This window comes from Bombina bombina, chromosome 8 (genome assembly GCF_027579735.1).
Source record: "Bombina bombina isolate aBomBom1 chromosome 8, aBomBom1.pri, whole genome shotgun sequence".
NCBI lineage: Eukaryota > Metazoa > Chordata > Amphibia > Anura > Bombinatoridae > Bombina > Bombina bombina.
In genome coordinates, this window is record NC_069506.1 from 245530782 (window position 1) to 245548447 (window position 17666).

The window sequence follows — 17666 nt, forward strand, 5'->3', positions numbered from 1 at the left end:
GTGAGAGCATATGGCCCTACCTGCACACCTATGGGCACCCATATTAACAAGCAATGTGTTACAACTCAAACATGAGTGTGTATAAGTGATATCATATTAATGTATGTTTTGAACTGTTATGATATTACCAACAACCAACTGACTATCCATTTAGGTTGTACCATGTCAACTATAATCTTATTTACTGCATGTCATTTTTAGTCTGGGCTTATTTATTGATATCAGTTCTTTAGACAAACAAAAAAAAGTTCATTTCTGTGTACAGTAAAATACCAAAAGGTCACACAAGTTGATGTTTTTTCTTTTGTAACATCGTTTCATAATTTCTAGCAGCTACTTCTGCTTCCCAAGGTTCCTGTAAAACTAACGGGGTCCAGTGACACGCCGACACTCGTGCATCCTGTAAGCACACATGTAAAATATCCCTGCAGAGAGAAAGCAGTGTGATCAGAAGAGCAAACACACTCTACAGGAAAACTTTAACAAGAGTTTTATAGTTTTTTTAAACAATTATTTATTTTATTCAAAGAAGTCTCAGCAACTTCATGCATGACCTAAATACTATCATCAAATCTTAAGTACTCTAAATAACTTTAAGATTAATATATTAAACCAGATCACAATGCAATTACCGTAGGCTAAAAAACACACATAAAAAGCAACATTTGTGAATCAACTTTAATGTAGAAGAGGATTCAACTGTCCTAGATTTTGAAGGATTACCAGTTTGAAAGCTCCATCCAGCTGTCCCTCTCTCTACTGTCAACACCCGTATATTGTCATGAATCCGCCCACACACCACCCATTACTCCAATTTAAAAATAAATAACTTTACAATAACATAACAGCAAGACAAAACCCCAAAGAACAGATCTGATAATGTTCTAACAAGCAGCATTTTTTGTAACAAACAGGGGCCTCGTTTGATTTCAATTGTTAACGTGCAGTGCTTTATGTTGCTTACAGTCTTGCGCAATCAATAACGCTTCATCGGATATTGGTGTTGGTCAAAAAGTTTAACAAAAGAGCATTTTAATGCACCTGGTACATATATAACATGGTCTACTCTTATATAACATGGTCTACTCTCCAATGTGTTCTCATATTACAAGTTGGTGGATAGGTTTTACACTTTCCCACAATCCACTCTTATTTAAAGGGACAGTCTACACCAAAAGTGTTCTTATTTAAAAAGATAGATAATCCCTTTATTACCTATTCCCCGTTTTTGCATAACCAACACTGTTATATTAATATACTTTTTACCTCCGTGATTACCTTGTATCTAAGCCTCTGCAGACAGCCTTCTTATCTAAGTGCTTTTGACAGACATGCAGTGTAGTCAATCAGTGAAGACTCCTAAATAACTTCACGGGAGTGAGCACAATGTTATCTATATGACACACATGAACTAACACTGTCTAACTGTGAAAAACTTTTAAAATGCTCTGAGCTAAGAGGCGGTTTTCAACGGTTTAGAAATCAGTTTGAGCCTAGCTAGGTTTAGCTTTTCAAAAATACCACCAAGGGAACAAAGCAAATTTGATGATAAAAGTAAATTGGAAAGTTGTTTAAAATTGCATGCCCTATCTGAATCATGAAAGTTTAGTCTTGACTTTACTGTCCCTTTAATGCTTTTGAAAACCTAGTGCTTCCAATTCTGCATTCAAATACACCTTAAAATGCTTTAGAAATAAATGAAAAAGTCCACTTCCTGAATAAAACTTTTGCATTTGACCAGCTCTGGCAGACGCATTAACCAAATTACTTTAATGCCATCTCTTATAGGAATCTATTAGGGAGGGAAATAAGGCATCCCAGCTATAGAACTATATTACCACTTCAAAAAAAGCTTCCATATTTTCATTAGAAATCAGTTTTTGCTCGTTACCACCATTATGGAATGAAAAGGGTGACATCACTTTTACCTGATGGAATTATGTATCTGCTCTATCCAAATTGAATACCGAAGCGTGCAGCATACTACAGCTCAAGCGATAAATATTAACCATCCACTTGGTTAAAATACAAGCTGTATGGAGCGTTAACACAGCTGGCACCTAATATGTTGCGCTCCATACAGCTTGCATTTTAACCAAGTGGATGGTTAACATTTATCGCTTGAGCGGTAGTATGCTGCACGCTTCTGTATTCAATTTGGATAGAGCAGATACGTAATTCCATCAGGTAACAGTGATATCAACCTTTTCATTCCATAATGGTGGTAGGATTTTCAACCTTGTCCCAGCAAGGGGTTATATTCTTTGTCCGCAATATTGAATATCCTTTTTATGGGTTATGTTCTTTGTCGGCAAAATAATGCAAGTTAACACACTAGGGGGCATATTTATCAATGTGCGAGCGGACATGATACAAAGTAGCGTATAGTGTCCGCCGCACATCGATAAATGCCGACAGCATATGCAGTCTGCATTTATCATTACTAGGAGGCGGTCCCCTGCAGATTCTCAGCCAATCGGCCGCTAGCAGGGGTGTCAATCAACCCGATCATATTCGATCGTGTTGATTTCTGGCCGCCGCCTCAGAGCAGGCGGACAAGTTATGAAGCCGCGTTCTTTAGACCGCTGCTTCATAACTTCTATTTGTTTCAGGCTCGCCGGAAACAAGGGTCATCAAGCTCAATACGGAGCTTGATAAATATGCCCCTAGGTGAGTTTTAAAATGTTTTGAATGCATTAACACCTTGTTTGGGGCAATTTTCCAAGCCCCACCCACCTCTTGTCTTATTTAGAGCAATCTGGACTTGTTTCTGGAGTAGAAATAGCTCTGCTGAAGCCTACTAGGGACAGATATGGGGTAGTAATAGGCTAGTGAACTCTGTAGTGTACGCTAATAGTTTTCCAAACTGGGAAACTTTAGAATTAAAGGGTCATGAAACCCAACATTTTTCTTCCTATATTCAGATAGAGAATTTCCATTTACTTATGTTATCAAATTTGCTTTGTTCTCATGTTATTCTTCGTTGAAGAGATATCTAGATAGGCAGCGTGCAAATGCCTGAAGTACTACATCACAGGAAATAGTGCTGTCCTCTAGTGCTCTTGCTAATGTATAACATTGTTGCAAACCTGCTGCCATATAGTACTGCAGACACGTGCACACTCCTGAGCATCTTTACTTTTCAACAAAGAATAACAAGAAAACAAAGAAAATATGATAATAAAAAAAAATTAAAAAGTTGTTTAAAATTGTATGCTCTAACTGAATAATGAAATAAAATTTTTGGGTTTTATGTCACTTAAAAGTACAGGAAAAGAGGACAAAATAAATATAAAAATTATTCGGCTAGATTACAAGTTTTGAGCGGCTCGGTGCTAACTTGCAAGTTATTGCCACTGCTCACCTCCCTATAACGCTGCTATTACAGGTTTGCAAAAACCCGGCGTTAGCAGGCAATATGTCAGCGTTGAGCAAAATTGAGCTCCATACCGCACTCAAATACCAGCGCTGCTTTGAGCTGGTTTTACATGCTCGTGCACGATTTCCCCATAGAGATCAATGGGGAGAGACGGCTAAAAAAAAGCCCAAAACCTGCAATAAAGGAGAGTAAAGCTCCGTAACGCAGCCCCATTGATTCCAATGGGGAAAGAAAAAGGAAATTTATGCTTACCTGATAAATTGATTTCTTCTACGATACAACGAGTCCACGGACTTCATCCTTACTTGTGGGATATTATCCTCTTGCTAACAGGAAGTGGAAAAGAGCACCACAGCAGAGCTGTATATATAGCTCCTCCCCTCCCCTCCCCTCCACCTCCAGTAATTCGACCGAAGGTTATAGGAAGAGAAAGAAAAAGCTAATAGGTGCAGAGGTGACTGAAGTTGTAAATAATAAAAACCATAATCTGTTTTAAATTGACAGGGAGGGCCGTGGACTCGTCGTATCGTAGAAGACATCAATTTATCAGGTAAGCATAAATTTCCTTTTCTTCTACAAGATACGACGAGTCCACGGATTTCATCCTTACTTGTGGGATACAATACCAAAGCAACAGGACACGGATGAAAGGAGAAAGGAAGGGACAAGGTAGAGACCTAAACGGAAGGCACCACTGCTTGAAGAACTTTTCTCCCAAAAACAGCCCCAGAAGAAGCAAAAGTATAAAATTTGGAAAATTTGGAAAAAGTATGAAGGGACGACCAAGTCGCAGCCTTACAAATCTGTTCAACAGATGCATCATTTTTAAAGGCCCATGTGGAAGCCACAGCCCTAGTAGAATGAGCCGTAATTCTTTCAGGAGGCTGCTGTCCAGCAGTCTCATATGCCAGACGGATGATACTTCTCAGCCAAAAAGAAAGAGAGGTAGCCATAGCTTTCTGACCCCTACGCGTTCCAGAATAAACAATGAATAATGAAGATGATTAGTTGCCTGTAAGTAAAACTTTAAGGCATGGACCACGTCCAGATTATGCAACATACGCTCCTTCTTAGAAGGATTAGGACACAAGAAGGAACAACAATTTCATGATTAATATTTTTATTCGAAACAACCTTAGGAAGAAATCCAGGTTTGGTACTTAAAACCACCTTATCAGAATGAAAAATGAGATAAGGCGAATCACACTGTAACGCTGAAAGCTCAGAAACTCTTTGAGCAGAAGAAATAGCAACCAAAAACAGAACTTTCCAAGATAACAATTTAATATCTATGGAATGCATAGGTTCAAACGGAACCCCTTGAAGAACACGAAGAACTAAATTCAAACTCCAGGGAGGAGTAATAGGTCTAAATACAGGCTTAATTCTAGATAGAGCCTGACAAAAAGACTGAACATCTGGCACATCTGCCAAACGTTTGTGAAACAAAATTGACAAAGCAGAAATTTGTCCCTTTAAGGAACTTGCTGATAACCCTTTCTCCAATCCTTCTTGGAGAAAAGACAGAATCCTAGGAATCCTAACTTTACTCCATGAGTAACCTTTGGATTCACACCAATAAAGATATTTACGCCATATCTTATGATAGATTTTTCTAGTGACCGGCTTTCTAGCCTGTATCAAAGTATTGATGAACGAATCAGAGAATCCTCGCTTCGATAAAATCAAGTGTTCAATCTCCACGCAGTCAGCTGCAGAGAAATTAGATTTGGATGTTGGAAAGGACCTTGAATGAGAAGGTCCTGTCTCAAAGGAAGTTTCCACGGTGGCAGAGAGGACATGTCCACTAGATCCGCGTACCAAGTCCTGCGTGGCCACGCAGGCGCTATCAGGATTACTGAAGCTCTCTCCTGTTTGATTCGAGCAATCACGCGCGGAAGGAGAGGAAATGGTGGAAACACATAAGCTAGGCTGAACGACCAAGGTACTGCCAAGGCATCTATCAGTTCAGCCTGAGGATCCCTTGACCTGGATCCGTATCTTGGAAGCTTGGCATTCTGTTGAGATGCCATCAGATCCAAGAATCAGATCAGAGAATCAGTGAGGCAAACACCTCTGGGTGGAGTTCCCACTCCCCCGGATGAAATGTCTGTCGACTTAGAAAATCCGCTTCCCAGTTCTCTACTCCTGGGATGTAGATTGCTGACAGATAACAAGAGTGGGCCTCCGCCCATTGGATTATCTTGGATACTTCTATCCTCGCTAAAGAACTCCTTGTTCCCCCCTGATGATTGATATATGCCACAGTCGTGATGTTGTTCGACTGGAATCTGATGAATTTGGCTGAAGCCAACTGAGGCCACGCCTGAAGCGCATTGAATATTGCTCTCAGTTCCCAAATATTGATTGGAAGTAGAGACTCCACCTGAGTACAAACACCCTGAGCCTTCAGGGAATTCCAGACTGCACCCCAGCCCAGAAGGCTGGCGTCCGTTGTCACTATCACCCATGAGGGTCTGCGGAAACAAGTCCCCTGGGACAGATGATTCAGCGACAACCACCAAAGAAGAGAGTCTCTGGTTTCTTGATCTAGATTTATCTGAGGAGATAAATCCACATAATCCCCATTCCACTGTCCGAGCGTGCACAGCTGCAGTGGTCTGAGATGAAAGCGAGCAAACGGAATGATGTCCATTGCCGCTACCATTAATCCAATTACCTCCATACACTGAGCCACTGATGGTTGTGGAATGGACTGACGTGCTCGGCAAGTATTTAGAATCTTTGATTTTCTGACCTCCGTCAGAAATATTTTCATGTCTACCGAGTCTATCAGAGTTCCCAAGAAAGGAACCCTTGTCTGTGGAACTAGTGAACTTTTCTCTATGTTCACCTTCCAACCGTGAGTTCTCAGGAAAGACAACACTGTGTCCGTGTGAGATTTTGTCAGTTGATACTTTGACGCCTGGATCAGAATATCGTCCAGATAAGGTGCCACTGCTATGCCCTGCGGTCTGAGAACAGCCAGAAGAGACCCTAGAACCTTTGTGAAGATTCTGGGTGCTGTGGCCAACCCAAAGGGAAGAGCCACAAACTGATAATGTTTGTCCAGGAAGGCGAACCTTAGAAACTGATGATGATCCTTGTGGATAGGAATATGAAGGTAAGCATCCTTCAAATCCATGGTAGTCATATATTGACCCTCCTGGATCATTGGCAAGATTATTCGTATAGTCTCCATTTTGAACGATGGGATTCTGAGAAATTTGTTTAGACACTTGAAATCTGAAATGAGTCTGAAAGTTCCCTCTTTTTTGGGAACCACAAAAAGATTTGAGTAAAACCCCTGTCCCTGTTCCGGTTTTGGAATGGGACAAATTACTCCCATGGTATAGAGGTATTTTACACAGCATAAGAACGCCTCCCTTTTTATCTGGTCTACAGATAATCATGAAAGATGAAATCTCCCTCTTGGGACAAAGTCCTTGAATTCCAGTTGACACCCGTGGGTCACGATTTCCAGCGCCCAGGGGTCCTGAACATCTCTTGCCCAAGCCTGAGCAAAGAAAGAAAGTCTGCCCCCTACTAGATCCAGTCCCGGATTGGGGGCCGCCCCTTCATGCTGTCTTTGTAGCAGCAGCGGGCTTCTTGGGTTGTTTACCTTTATTCCAAGACTGGTTGGGTTTCCAGACTTGAGCAAAATTCCCTTCCTGCTTTGTGGAGGAAGAGGAAGCAGAGGGTCCTCCTTTAAAATTCCGAAAGGAGCGAAAATTATTTTGTTTACCCCTCATCTTAACAGACTTATCCTGAGGTAGGGCATGGCCTTTGACTCCAGTAATGTCAGAAATGATTTCCTTCAATTCAGGCCCGAAAAGGGTCTTACCTTTAAAGGGAATAGCTAAAAGCTTAGTTTTTGATGACACATCAGCAGACCAAGATTTGAGCTATAACGCTCTACGCATTAGAATAGCAAATCCTGCTTTTTTCGCCACTAATTTAGCAATTTGAAAAGCGGCATCAGTAATGAAAGAATTAGCTAGCTTAAGAGCCTTAATTCTATCCAAAATTTCATCTAACGGAGTCTCATCCTTCAGAGACTCTTCCAGAGCCTCAAACCAAAAAGCTGCTGCAGTAGTTACTGGAACAATGCAAGCCGTAGGTTGTAAAAGAAAACCCTGATTAATAAATAATTTCTTTAGAAGACCCTCTAACTTTTTATCCATAGGGTCTTTGAAAGCACAACTGTCCTCGATGGGTATAGTTGTACGCTTAGCCAGGGTAGATATAGCTCCCTCTACCTTAGGGACCGTTTGCCACGAGTCCCGAATGGTGTCTGATATGGGAAACATTTTCTTAAAATTAGGAGGGGGAGAAAACAGTATACCTGGTCTATCCCATTCCTTTTTTATAATTTCCGAAATTCTTTTAGGAACCGGAAAAACATCAGTGTAAGTAGGCACCTCTAGATATTTGTCCATTTTACACAATTTCTCTGGTGGTATCACAATAGGGTCACAATCATCCAGAGTCTCTAAAACCTCCCGAAGTAACAGGTGGAGGTGTTCAAGCTTAAATTTAAAGGACATAACGTCCGAATCTGTCTGAGGTAACACCTTCCCTGAGTCTGAAAGCTCTCCCTCAGACAGCAATTCCCTGACCCCCAACTCAGAACACTGTGAGGGTACATCGGAAATAGCCAAAAAAAGCATCAGAGGATTCAGTATTTACATTAATACCTGGCCTACTGCGTTTACCCTGTAACACTGGTAATTTAGATAATACCTCTGTAAGGGTAGTTGACATAACTGCAGCCATCTCCTGCAGAGTAAAGGAATTAGACGCACTAGAGGTACTTGGCATCGCTTGTGTGGGCGTTAAAGGTTGTGACACTTCGGGAGAATTGGATGGCATATCCTGATTCTCTTCAGACTGAGAATAATCCTTAGGCACACTTTCTTGACCTAAAATATGGTCTTTACAATGTAAGGCCCTTTCAGTACAAGAGGTACACAATGTAAGAGGGGTTCCACAATAGCTTCTAAACACATAGAACAATGAGATTCCTCAATGTCAGACATGTTGAACAGACTAGTAATAACCACAGAAGTCGTTTAAACACTTTATTTATTGCTTTAAATAAATTTTGGAAAAACGAGTACTGCACCTTTAAGGTATAAAAAGCGCACAATTTTTCCAAAACTGCTTTAAGAATGTTAATTTGCCTTAAAAATTAACTTAAACTTATTAATGGCTCCAAAAATTATTGCACCCCAGGAGTAAGGGGAGAAATGAACCTCTAAAGTTAACTTAAATCATAATAATGTCAATTTTTACAAAAATACCCCCTGCACCTCACCACAGCTCTGCTGTGGCGCCTACCTGCCCCCAGGGTACTTCGAAATGACTCGCCAACACTCCGGACCAGAGAATCACTGTCCAGGAGCAACCGGAGTTACTGCTTGCTGCTTCTTAGCCAGAAGGAAGTGCGCATCTGAGCGCGAGAGAACAAGCCCCGCCCCTTATGGCCGATGCCGGAGTAGGCCTAAAACAACCGCATGGTGAAGCGGTTTTGCAAAAAAAACTAAGTGGAACATAAACACCCCAAAGACATCCCATCAAGCCATACCGTTTATCTGATGTAATAAAAAAAAAAACGATCAACAGTTTTTGCTTCTCCCAGAGTGTCATATAATGCCCATTATAATGTATCAACTTATCAAAATAAAACAAGGTCTCCAGTAACACTCCTCTGTATAATAAGTCTACTGCTTACCACATTCCCTTACAGGGAAATAAATGCCAGCCAGTTCTGATATATCAAGTCTCCACAGAAATAAAAGGCTGCACATACCTCAATGCTGCTTGTAGCATGAAACCGCTCTCCACACTGAAGATGTCTCTTGTGTTACCTTCAGAAGTCTTGTGGGAACCAACATGGATCTTAGATACAGCTGCTAAGATCATTAACCTCAGGGCAGAAATCTTCTTCCATATCCCCCTGAGGAAAATAGTACTCACCGGTACCATTTAAAATAAAAAACTTCCAAGATGGACGCTAAACTGGGAGCTCTGCAATACAGTTTTACATCCTGCCTGTAATCTGCTCACTACACAGCCATCCAGCAAGAATTTCTACCTTAAGATGCAGGGGTCATTTGGCTGAATGGACTGCTATAAAAATTTTATAAAATATAACAGGACTTCCCAGTCTGGACCGCTGCGGGTCCCTGGCAGCTCCTAAGGAGAGGGATCCCAGTTCCCCCCCGGGGAACCGGGTAATCAGAGCATACAGTGACATTCTGCTCATTATGTGCAACATGGAAGAGGACTTTTACGTTAAAATTCAAGCTCTATTTGCTGAGTCTGAGCGGCAGATGCACCGCAGATTTGACCGGCTCATGAAACTAATGGAGGCCCCTGTGACGCAGCCTTGTGATCTCAGAAGAGTGGAAGTGACAGCTCCAAGCACTATGAACGGAGGCCCACTGTGGGATGCCAGCACACTTACCGGAGCCACCGATGTCGGCAACCTGGAAACTCCTGGAGTACTGGACCCGACTAAGATGGAGACAGCTGGGGCGGCAGTGGTTATTAACGCCACGCCAGAAATTGCAGAGGCCCACGAAGGTTGCTCTATTAGAATTACCCAGATGGCTGTCGCTTACCTGGACACAGGGGGGAGACCGGCCGGCTCCCCTGCGAAAGGCCTTTCGGGAGGGCGCTGGTTGCTGGTGGCCCGCTGTTGTCCCGCTGCCTCGGATCTCTATAGAGGTTGCGGCCTGGGGTCATGGCGCATGTTGGAGTGCAAGATGGATCTGATTCCTGAGGTGCCCGGAGGCCTCCCGGGCCTCGGTGTTGTTACAAAAGTCGGGGTCGGGTAAAAGTAAAAGGCAGAATGACATCCGTTGGCCTGACAGGCCTGACCTAACCCCACTTCTCTGAACTTGGAGTTCATATGCTCCATAGCGAACTGACATATCTGATGCCGCAATGTAATTAATACTTGTAATACTGCTGTGTTTCTGGGTTTGATGTGATGGGCCTATATTTATTTATATCTACATATGGATCATTACCCCATGAGATATAGAGAAAGAAGGTTAGCCGAAATAGATTTTGCCCAAACGTCAGATTGATTCATTTGATAGAGACTCTGAATGGAACCTGGGACTCAAGTAGGTGATAACAGTCCTCCTCCCCCCAATTCACATCCACTATACTGCAGGTCCGATAGAGGCCTGCACCCCCCCCCCCCCCATCAAAATGTAGTGCTCATTGAGACTCTGATATAGCTATATTAGAAATAGGGGAAAATGTAATATTTATAAGCTCCTTTTAGATAGCAAAAGTCGCTTTATTTTCGTTCTCCTTTGCTTTTGGGAGAAGTAGTTATTCAGCTCTGTAGATAAGCTATCATAAAAGAAAGTGTACAATTTTCACAGCTCTCTAGTATTTTAAATGTCTTCTGTGTATTATTCACTGTGGGATTGCATATGTGAAACTACTAAGCTATTGTTAGGACAAACATATTTAAAGGAGGCAACATAATTTTATTATACCATTTCTAAATTACCCCACCATTTAGAATTAGCTGTATATCAGCATAATAAGTTTGCGGGGTATTGTGTATTCTACTATTGTATTGTGACAGATTAGCACCCTACACAATACCCATATTTCTACTAATTAAGGTACCCCTAGTTTCTCACATTAGAGGTATGCATAATCTGAGGCTTTTTTAGAAGCCTATAGTATATCATAGGATATAATGGAATGTTACAGTGTATTTCTCTCCTTACAGATGCTTACTTTGTTTATGTTTTTTAATTTGTTGACAGAGATCTGTACTGAAATGTGCATGCTGGTGCTTAAATTTCTTACCTAGTTAAAGGTTCAGCTGAATGATCCATGGACAAACATAAGCCTGCATAATGTTTTATTTTGGTCAATGAGGCTAGGCTTGAACTCAGCTAGACGGTTGGTGTTGTTTTATCTGTCCTATTTCCATGCACTTATGTAAAAACGAGGTAATGCTCATGGCTTGAAGGTGTACAATTGGATTGAGTTAAGTCCAGTACCTTCAGATGTAATGACATGCTTGTTTAATTCATCTTGTAAAATTTCATATTTGTCAAATGGGCATGTTGCCATGATACTGCTTTATGAAGTTTTTTATTTCTGTTTGACACTTTACCTCAATAAAAAATTATTTAAAAAAAAAATAAAAAAAAAAATAAAAAACTTCTTGATTGAAGAAACTAAAACTAACACCTCACTTTACCTCTTCCTAGTATAACACAGGCAAAGAGAATGACTGGGGGTGGAGGGGAGGAGCTATATATACAGCTCTGCTGTGGTGCTCTTTGCCACTTCCTGTTAGCAGGAGGATAATATCCCACAAGTAAGGATGAAATCCGTGGACTCGTTGTATCTTGTAGAAGAAAGTTATGTTTACACCTAACACCCTAACATAAACCCAGAGTCTAAACACCCCTAATCTGCCGCCCCCGACATCGCCGCCATCTACATTACACTTATTAACCCCTAATCTGCCGCCCCCGACATCGCCGCCACCTACATTACACTTATTAACTCCTAATCTTCCGCCCCCAATGTCGTCGCTACCTACCTACACTTATTAAATCCTAATCTGCCGCCCCCAACGTCACCGCCACTATAATAAAGTTATTAACCCCTAAACCTAACCCTAAGTCTAACCCTAACACCCACTAACTTTAATAAAATTAAAATAAATCTAAATAAAACTTACTATCATTAACTAAATAATTACTATTTAAAACTAAATACTTACCTGTAAAAAAAAAACCCTAAGCTAGCTACAATATAACTATTAACTAATAGTTACATTGTATCTATCTTAGGTTTTATTTTTATTTCACAGGCAAGTTTGTATTTATTTTAACTAGGTAGACTAGTTACTAAATAGTTATTAACTATTTACTAACTACCTAGTTAAAATAAATACAAATTTACCTGTAAAATAAAACCTAACCTGTCTTACACTAACACCTAACCTTACACTACAATTAAATAAATTACATTAATTAAATACAATTAACTAAATTACAAAAAAACCCAAACACTAAATTACACAAAATAAAAAAGAAATTATCAAATATTTAAACTAATTAAATCATGCGAGCTCAATCCTATTAGTTGATTTTATCAGCCAATAGGATTGAAGCTCAATCCTATTGGCTGATTGCATCAGAAAATAGGATTTTTTTCAACTTTAATTCCGATTGGCTGATAAAATTCTATCAGCCAATCGGAATTCTAGGGACGCCATCTTGGATGACGTCCCTTAAAGGAACCTTCATTCTTCAGTAGCCGTGGAAAGAAGAGGATGCTCCACGCCGGATGTCTTAAAGATGGAGCCGCTCCACGTCGGAAGGATGAAGATAGAAGATGCCATCTGGATGAAGACTTCTGCCCGTCTGGAGGACCACTTCTTGCAGCTTGGATGAAGACTTCTCCCGGCTTCGTTGAGGACTTCTTGCTGCTTGGATGAAGACTTCTCCCAGCTTCATTGAGGATGGATGTCCGGTCTTCAAAAACTGTAAGTGGATCTTCGGGGGTTAGTGTAAGGTTTTTTAAGGGTTTATTGGGTGGGTTTTATTTTTAGCTTAGGGTTTGGGCTGAAAAAGAGCTAAACGCCCTTTTAAGGGCAATGCCCATCTAAATGCCTTTTTCAGGGCAATGGGGAGCTTAGGTTCTTTATATAGGATTTTATTTGGGGGGGTTGCTTGTGTGGGAGGAGGGTTTTACTGTTGGGGGGTTGTTTGTATTTTTTTTTACAGGTAAAAGAGATGATTTCTTTGGGGCAATGCCCCGCAAAAGGCCCTTTTAAGGGCTATTGGCAGTTTAGTTTAGGCTAGGGTTTTTTTATTGGGGGGGGGGGGGGTTTTTGTTAGGGCTATTAGATATTAGTTTAAATATTTGATAATTTCTTTTTTATTTTGTGTAATTTAGTGTTTGTTTGTTTTTTTGTATTTGTAATTGTAGTGTAAGGTTAGGTGTTAGTGTAAGACAGGTTAGGTTTTATTTTACAAGTAAATTTGTATTTATTTTAACTAGGTAGCTAGTAAATAGTTAATAACTGTTTACTAACTAGTATACCTAGTTAAAATAAATACAAACTTGCCTGTAAAATAAAAATAAACCCTAAGCTAGATACAATGGCCCCTATTTATCAAGCCGTCAACCTCAAATACGCTGGAATTCCCCAGCGTATTTGTGGCGAGGCTGATTCGCCTTAGTTATCAAGCCCTAGACACCGGCAAAAGTAGAATATAGTGACGTAAGCTTCGATCCACCGGACTCAGTCCAACACAGATCGATTCTTACGTCACTCCAGATGTTCCGCACACAAGTTCGGCACTGTGGCACAATCTGACTACTTTTGCTAGTTATCAAAAAACTAGCAGGTACGCTCGGCACTTTTCCGGCCCAGCGTACCTGGTTTTCAAACCGCCGCCCTGGAGGAGGCGGATCCCATAGGAATCAATGGGAGTCTGACCATAGCGAAAGTTCATGTTCGCTGATGCCAGATATCCCATTGATTCCTATGGGAGATGTCTGCATCTAACACCCTAACATGTACCCCGAGTCTAAACACCCCTAATCTGTCCCCCCCTACACTGCTGCAACTAAATAAAGTTATTACCCCCTAAACCACCGCTCCCGGAGCCCACCGCAAGCTATAATAAATATGTTAACCCCTAAATCGCCACTCCCGGTCCCCGCCGCAACTATAATATATGTATTAACCCCTAAACCGCCGCTCCCGGACCCCGCCGCCACCTACATTATACCTATTAACCCCTATCCTGCCCCCCTACACCGCCGCCACTATAATAAATTTATTAACCCCTATCCTGCCCCCCCTACACCGTCGCCACCTATAATAAAGTTATTAACCCCTATCCTGACGATCCCGGACCCCGCCGCAATTAAATAAATTGTTTAACCCCTAAACCACCGCTCCCGGACCCCGCCACAACCTATATTAAACTTATTAACCCCTAATCTGCCTGCCCTACACCGTCGCCACCTATAATAAATTTATTAACCCCTATCCTGCCCCCCCTACACCGCCGCCACTGTAATAAAATTATTAACCCCTAAACCTAAGTCTAACACTAACCCTAACACGCCCCTAACTTAAATATTAATTAAATAAATCTAAATAATATTTCTCTTATTAACTAAATTAATCCTATTTAAAACGAAATACTTACCTTTAAAATAAACCCTAATATAGCTACAATATAAATAATAATTATATTGTAGCTATCTTAGGATTTATTTATATTTTACAGGCAACTTTCAATTTATTTTAACTAGGTACAATAGCTATTAAATAGTTATTAACTATTTAATAGCTACCTAGTTAAAATAAAGATAAATTAACCTGTAAAATAAACCCTAAGATAGCTACAATGTAATTAATAATTACATTGTAGCTATTTTATGATTTATATTTATTTTACAGGTAACTTTGTATTTATTTTAGCTAGTTAGAATAGTTATTAAATAGTTATTAACTATTTAATAACTACCTAGCTAAAAGAAATACAAAATTACCTATAAAATAAATCCTAACCTAAGTTACAATTAAACGTAACACTACACTATCATTAAATTAATTAAATAAATTACCTACAAATAACTACAATTAAATTCAATTAAATAAACTAACTAAAGTACAAAAATTAAAAAAGCTAAGTTACAAAAAATAAAAAAATAAGTTACAAACATTTAAAAAATATTACAACAATTTTAAGCTACTTACACCTAATCTAAGACCCTTAATAAAATAACAAAGCCCCCCAAAATAAAAAAAATTCCCTACCCTATTCTACATTAAAAAGTTACCAGCTCTATTACCTTACCAGCCCTTAAAAGGGCCTTTTGCGGGGCATGCCCCAAAGAAAACAGCTCTTTTGCCTGTGAAATAAAAATACAACCCCCCCAACATTAAAACCCACCACCCACATACCCCTACTCTAACCCAAACCCCCCTTAAATAAACCTAACTCTACCCCCCTGAAGATCATCCTACCTTTAGTCATCATCCAAGGGGCGCTGAAGAAGTCTTCCATCCGATTGAAGTCATCATCCAAGGGGCGCTGAAGAGGTCATCCATCCGATTGAAGTCTTCATCCAAGCGGCGTCTTCAATCTTCATCCATCTGGAGCGGAGTGGAGCCATCTTCAGACGAGCCGACGCGGAGCCATCCTCTTCTTCCCGACGACTAATGACGGTACCTTTAAGTGACGTCATCCAATATGGCGTCCCTTCAATTCCGATTGGCTGATAGGATTCTCACAGCCAACTGGAATTAAGGTAGGAAAAATCTGATTGGCTGATTGAATTAGCCAATCAGATTGAAGTTCAATCCGATTGGCTGATCCAATCAGCCAATCAGATTGAGCTTGCATTCTATTGGCTGATCGGAACAGCCAATAGAATGCAAGCTCAATCTGATTGGCTGATTCAATCAGCCAATCAGATTTTTCCTACCTTAATTCCGATTGGCTGATAGAATCCTATCAGCCAATCGGAATTGAAGGGACGCCATCTTGGATGACGTCCCTTAAAGGAACCTTCATTTGTCGTTAGTCGTTGGGAAGAAGAGGATGGCTCCGCGTTGGCTCGTCTGAAGATGGCTCCGCTCCGCTCCGGATGGATGAAGATTGAAGACGCCGCTTGGATGAAGACTTCAATCGGATGGAAGACCTCTTCAGCGCCCCTTGGATGATGACTTCAATCGGATGGAAGACTTCTTTAGCGCCCCTTGGATGATGACTTCTGCCGCTCCGGATCTCTTCTTCAGTTCCATTGGTGGGTCGGCTGGCTGAAGACGGCTAAAGGTAGGATGATCTTCAGGGGGGTAGTGTTAGGTTTATTTAAGGGGGGTTTGGGTTAGAGTAGGGGTATGTGGGTGGTGGGTTTTAATGTTGGGGGGGTTGTATTTTTATTTTACAGGCAAAAGAGCTGTTTTCTTTGGCCCTTTTAAGGGCTGGTAAGGTAATAGAGCTGGTAACTTTTTAATGTAGAATAGGGTAGGGAATTTTTTTATTTTGGGGGGCTTTGTTATTTTATTAGGGGGCTTAGATTAGGTGTAAGTAGCTTAAAATTGTTGTAATATTTTTTAATATATTTTGTAACTTAGCTTTTTTTATTTTTTGTACTTTAGTTAGTTTAGTTAATTGAATTTAATTGTAGTTATTTGTAGGTAATTTATTTAATTAATTTAATGATAGTGTAGTGTTAGGTTTAATTGTAACTTAGGTTAGGATTTATTTTACAGGTAATTTTGTATTTCTTTTAGCTAGGTAGATATTAAATAGTTAATAACTATTTAATAACTATTCTAACTAGCTAAAATAAATACAAAGTTACCTGTAAAAGTTACCTGTAAAATAAATAAATATAAATCCTAAAATAGCTACAATGTAATTATTAATTACATTGTAGCTATCTTAGGCCTAGATTTAGAGTTGGGCGGTAGCCGTCAAAACCAGCGTTAGAGGCTCCTAACGCTGGTTTTAGGCTACCGCCGGTATTTGGAGTCAGTCAGGAAAGGGTCTAATGCTCACTTTGCAGCCGCAACTTTTCCATACCGCAGATCCCCTTACGTCAATTGCGTATCCTATCTTTTCAATGGGATCTTTCTAACGCCGGTATTTAGAGTCGTGTCTGAAGTGAGCGTTAGAATTCTAACGACAAAACTCCAGCCACAGAAAAAAGTCAGTAGTTAAGAGCTTTCTGGGCTAACGCCGGTTTATAAAGCTCTTAACTACTGTGCTCTAAAGTACACTAACACCCATAAACTATCCATGCACCCCTAAACCGAGGCCCCCCCACATCGCCGCCACTCTATAAAAAATGTTTAACCCCTAATCTTCCGCTCCGTACACTGCCGCCAACTACGTTATCCCTATGTACCCCTAATCTGCTGCCCCTAACACCGCCGACCCCTATATTATATTTATTAACCCCTAATCTGCCCCCCACAATGTCGCCTCCACCTTCCTACACTTATTAACCCCTAATCTGCCGAGCGGACCGCACCGCTATTATAATAAAGTTATTAACCCCTAATCCGCCTCACTCCCGCCTCAATAACCGTATAATAAATAGTATTAACCCCTAATCTGCCCTCCCTAATATCGCCGACACCTAACTACAAGTATTAACCCCTAATCTGCCGATCGGAGCTCACCGCTACTCTAATAATTTTTTTAACCCCTAAAGCTAATTTTAACCCTAACCCTAACACCCCCCTAAGTTAAATATA

General features: G+C 40.5%; 1 protein-coding gene across 1 annotated transcript in view; it reads right to left on the reverse strand.

The window, feature by feature from the left end:
• Positions 1 to 363: 363 nt before the first annotated feature.
• LIM2 (lens intrinsic membrane protein 2) overlaps positions 364 to 17666 on the reverse strand; it is a 70129-nt gene continuing 52826 nt past the window's right edge. The window contains exon 4 of the mRNA XM_053690019.1: positions 364 to 425. Coding sequence (XP_053545994.1) covers positions 364 to 425 — 62 coding nt within the window. The remainder of the gene's footprint in view (positions 426 to 17666) is intronic.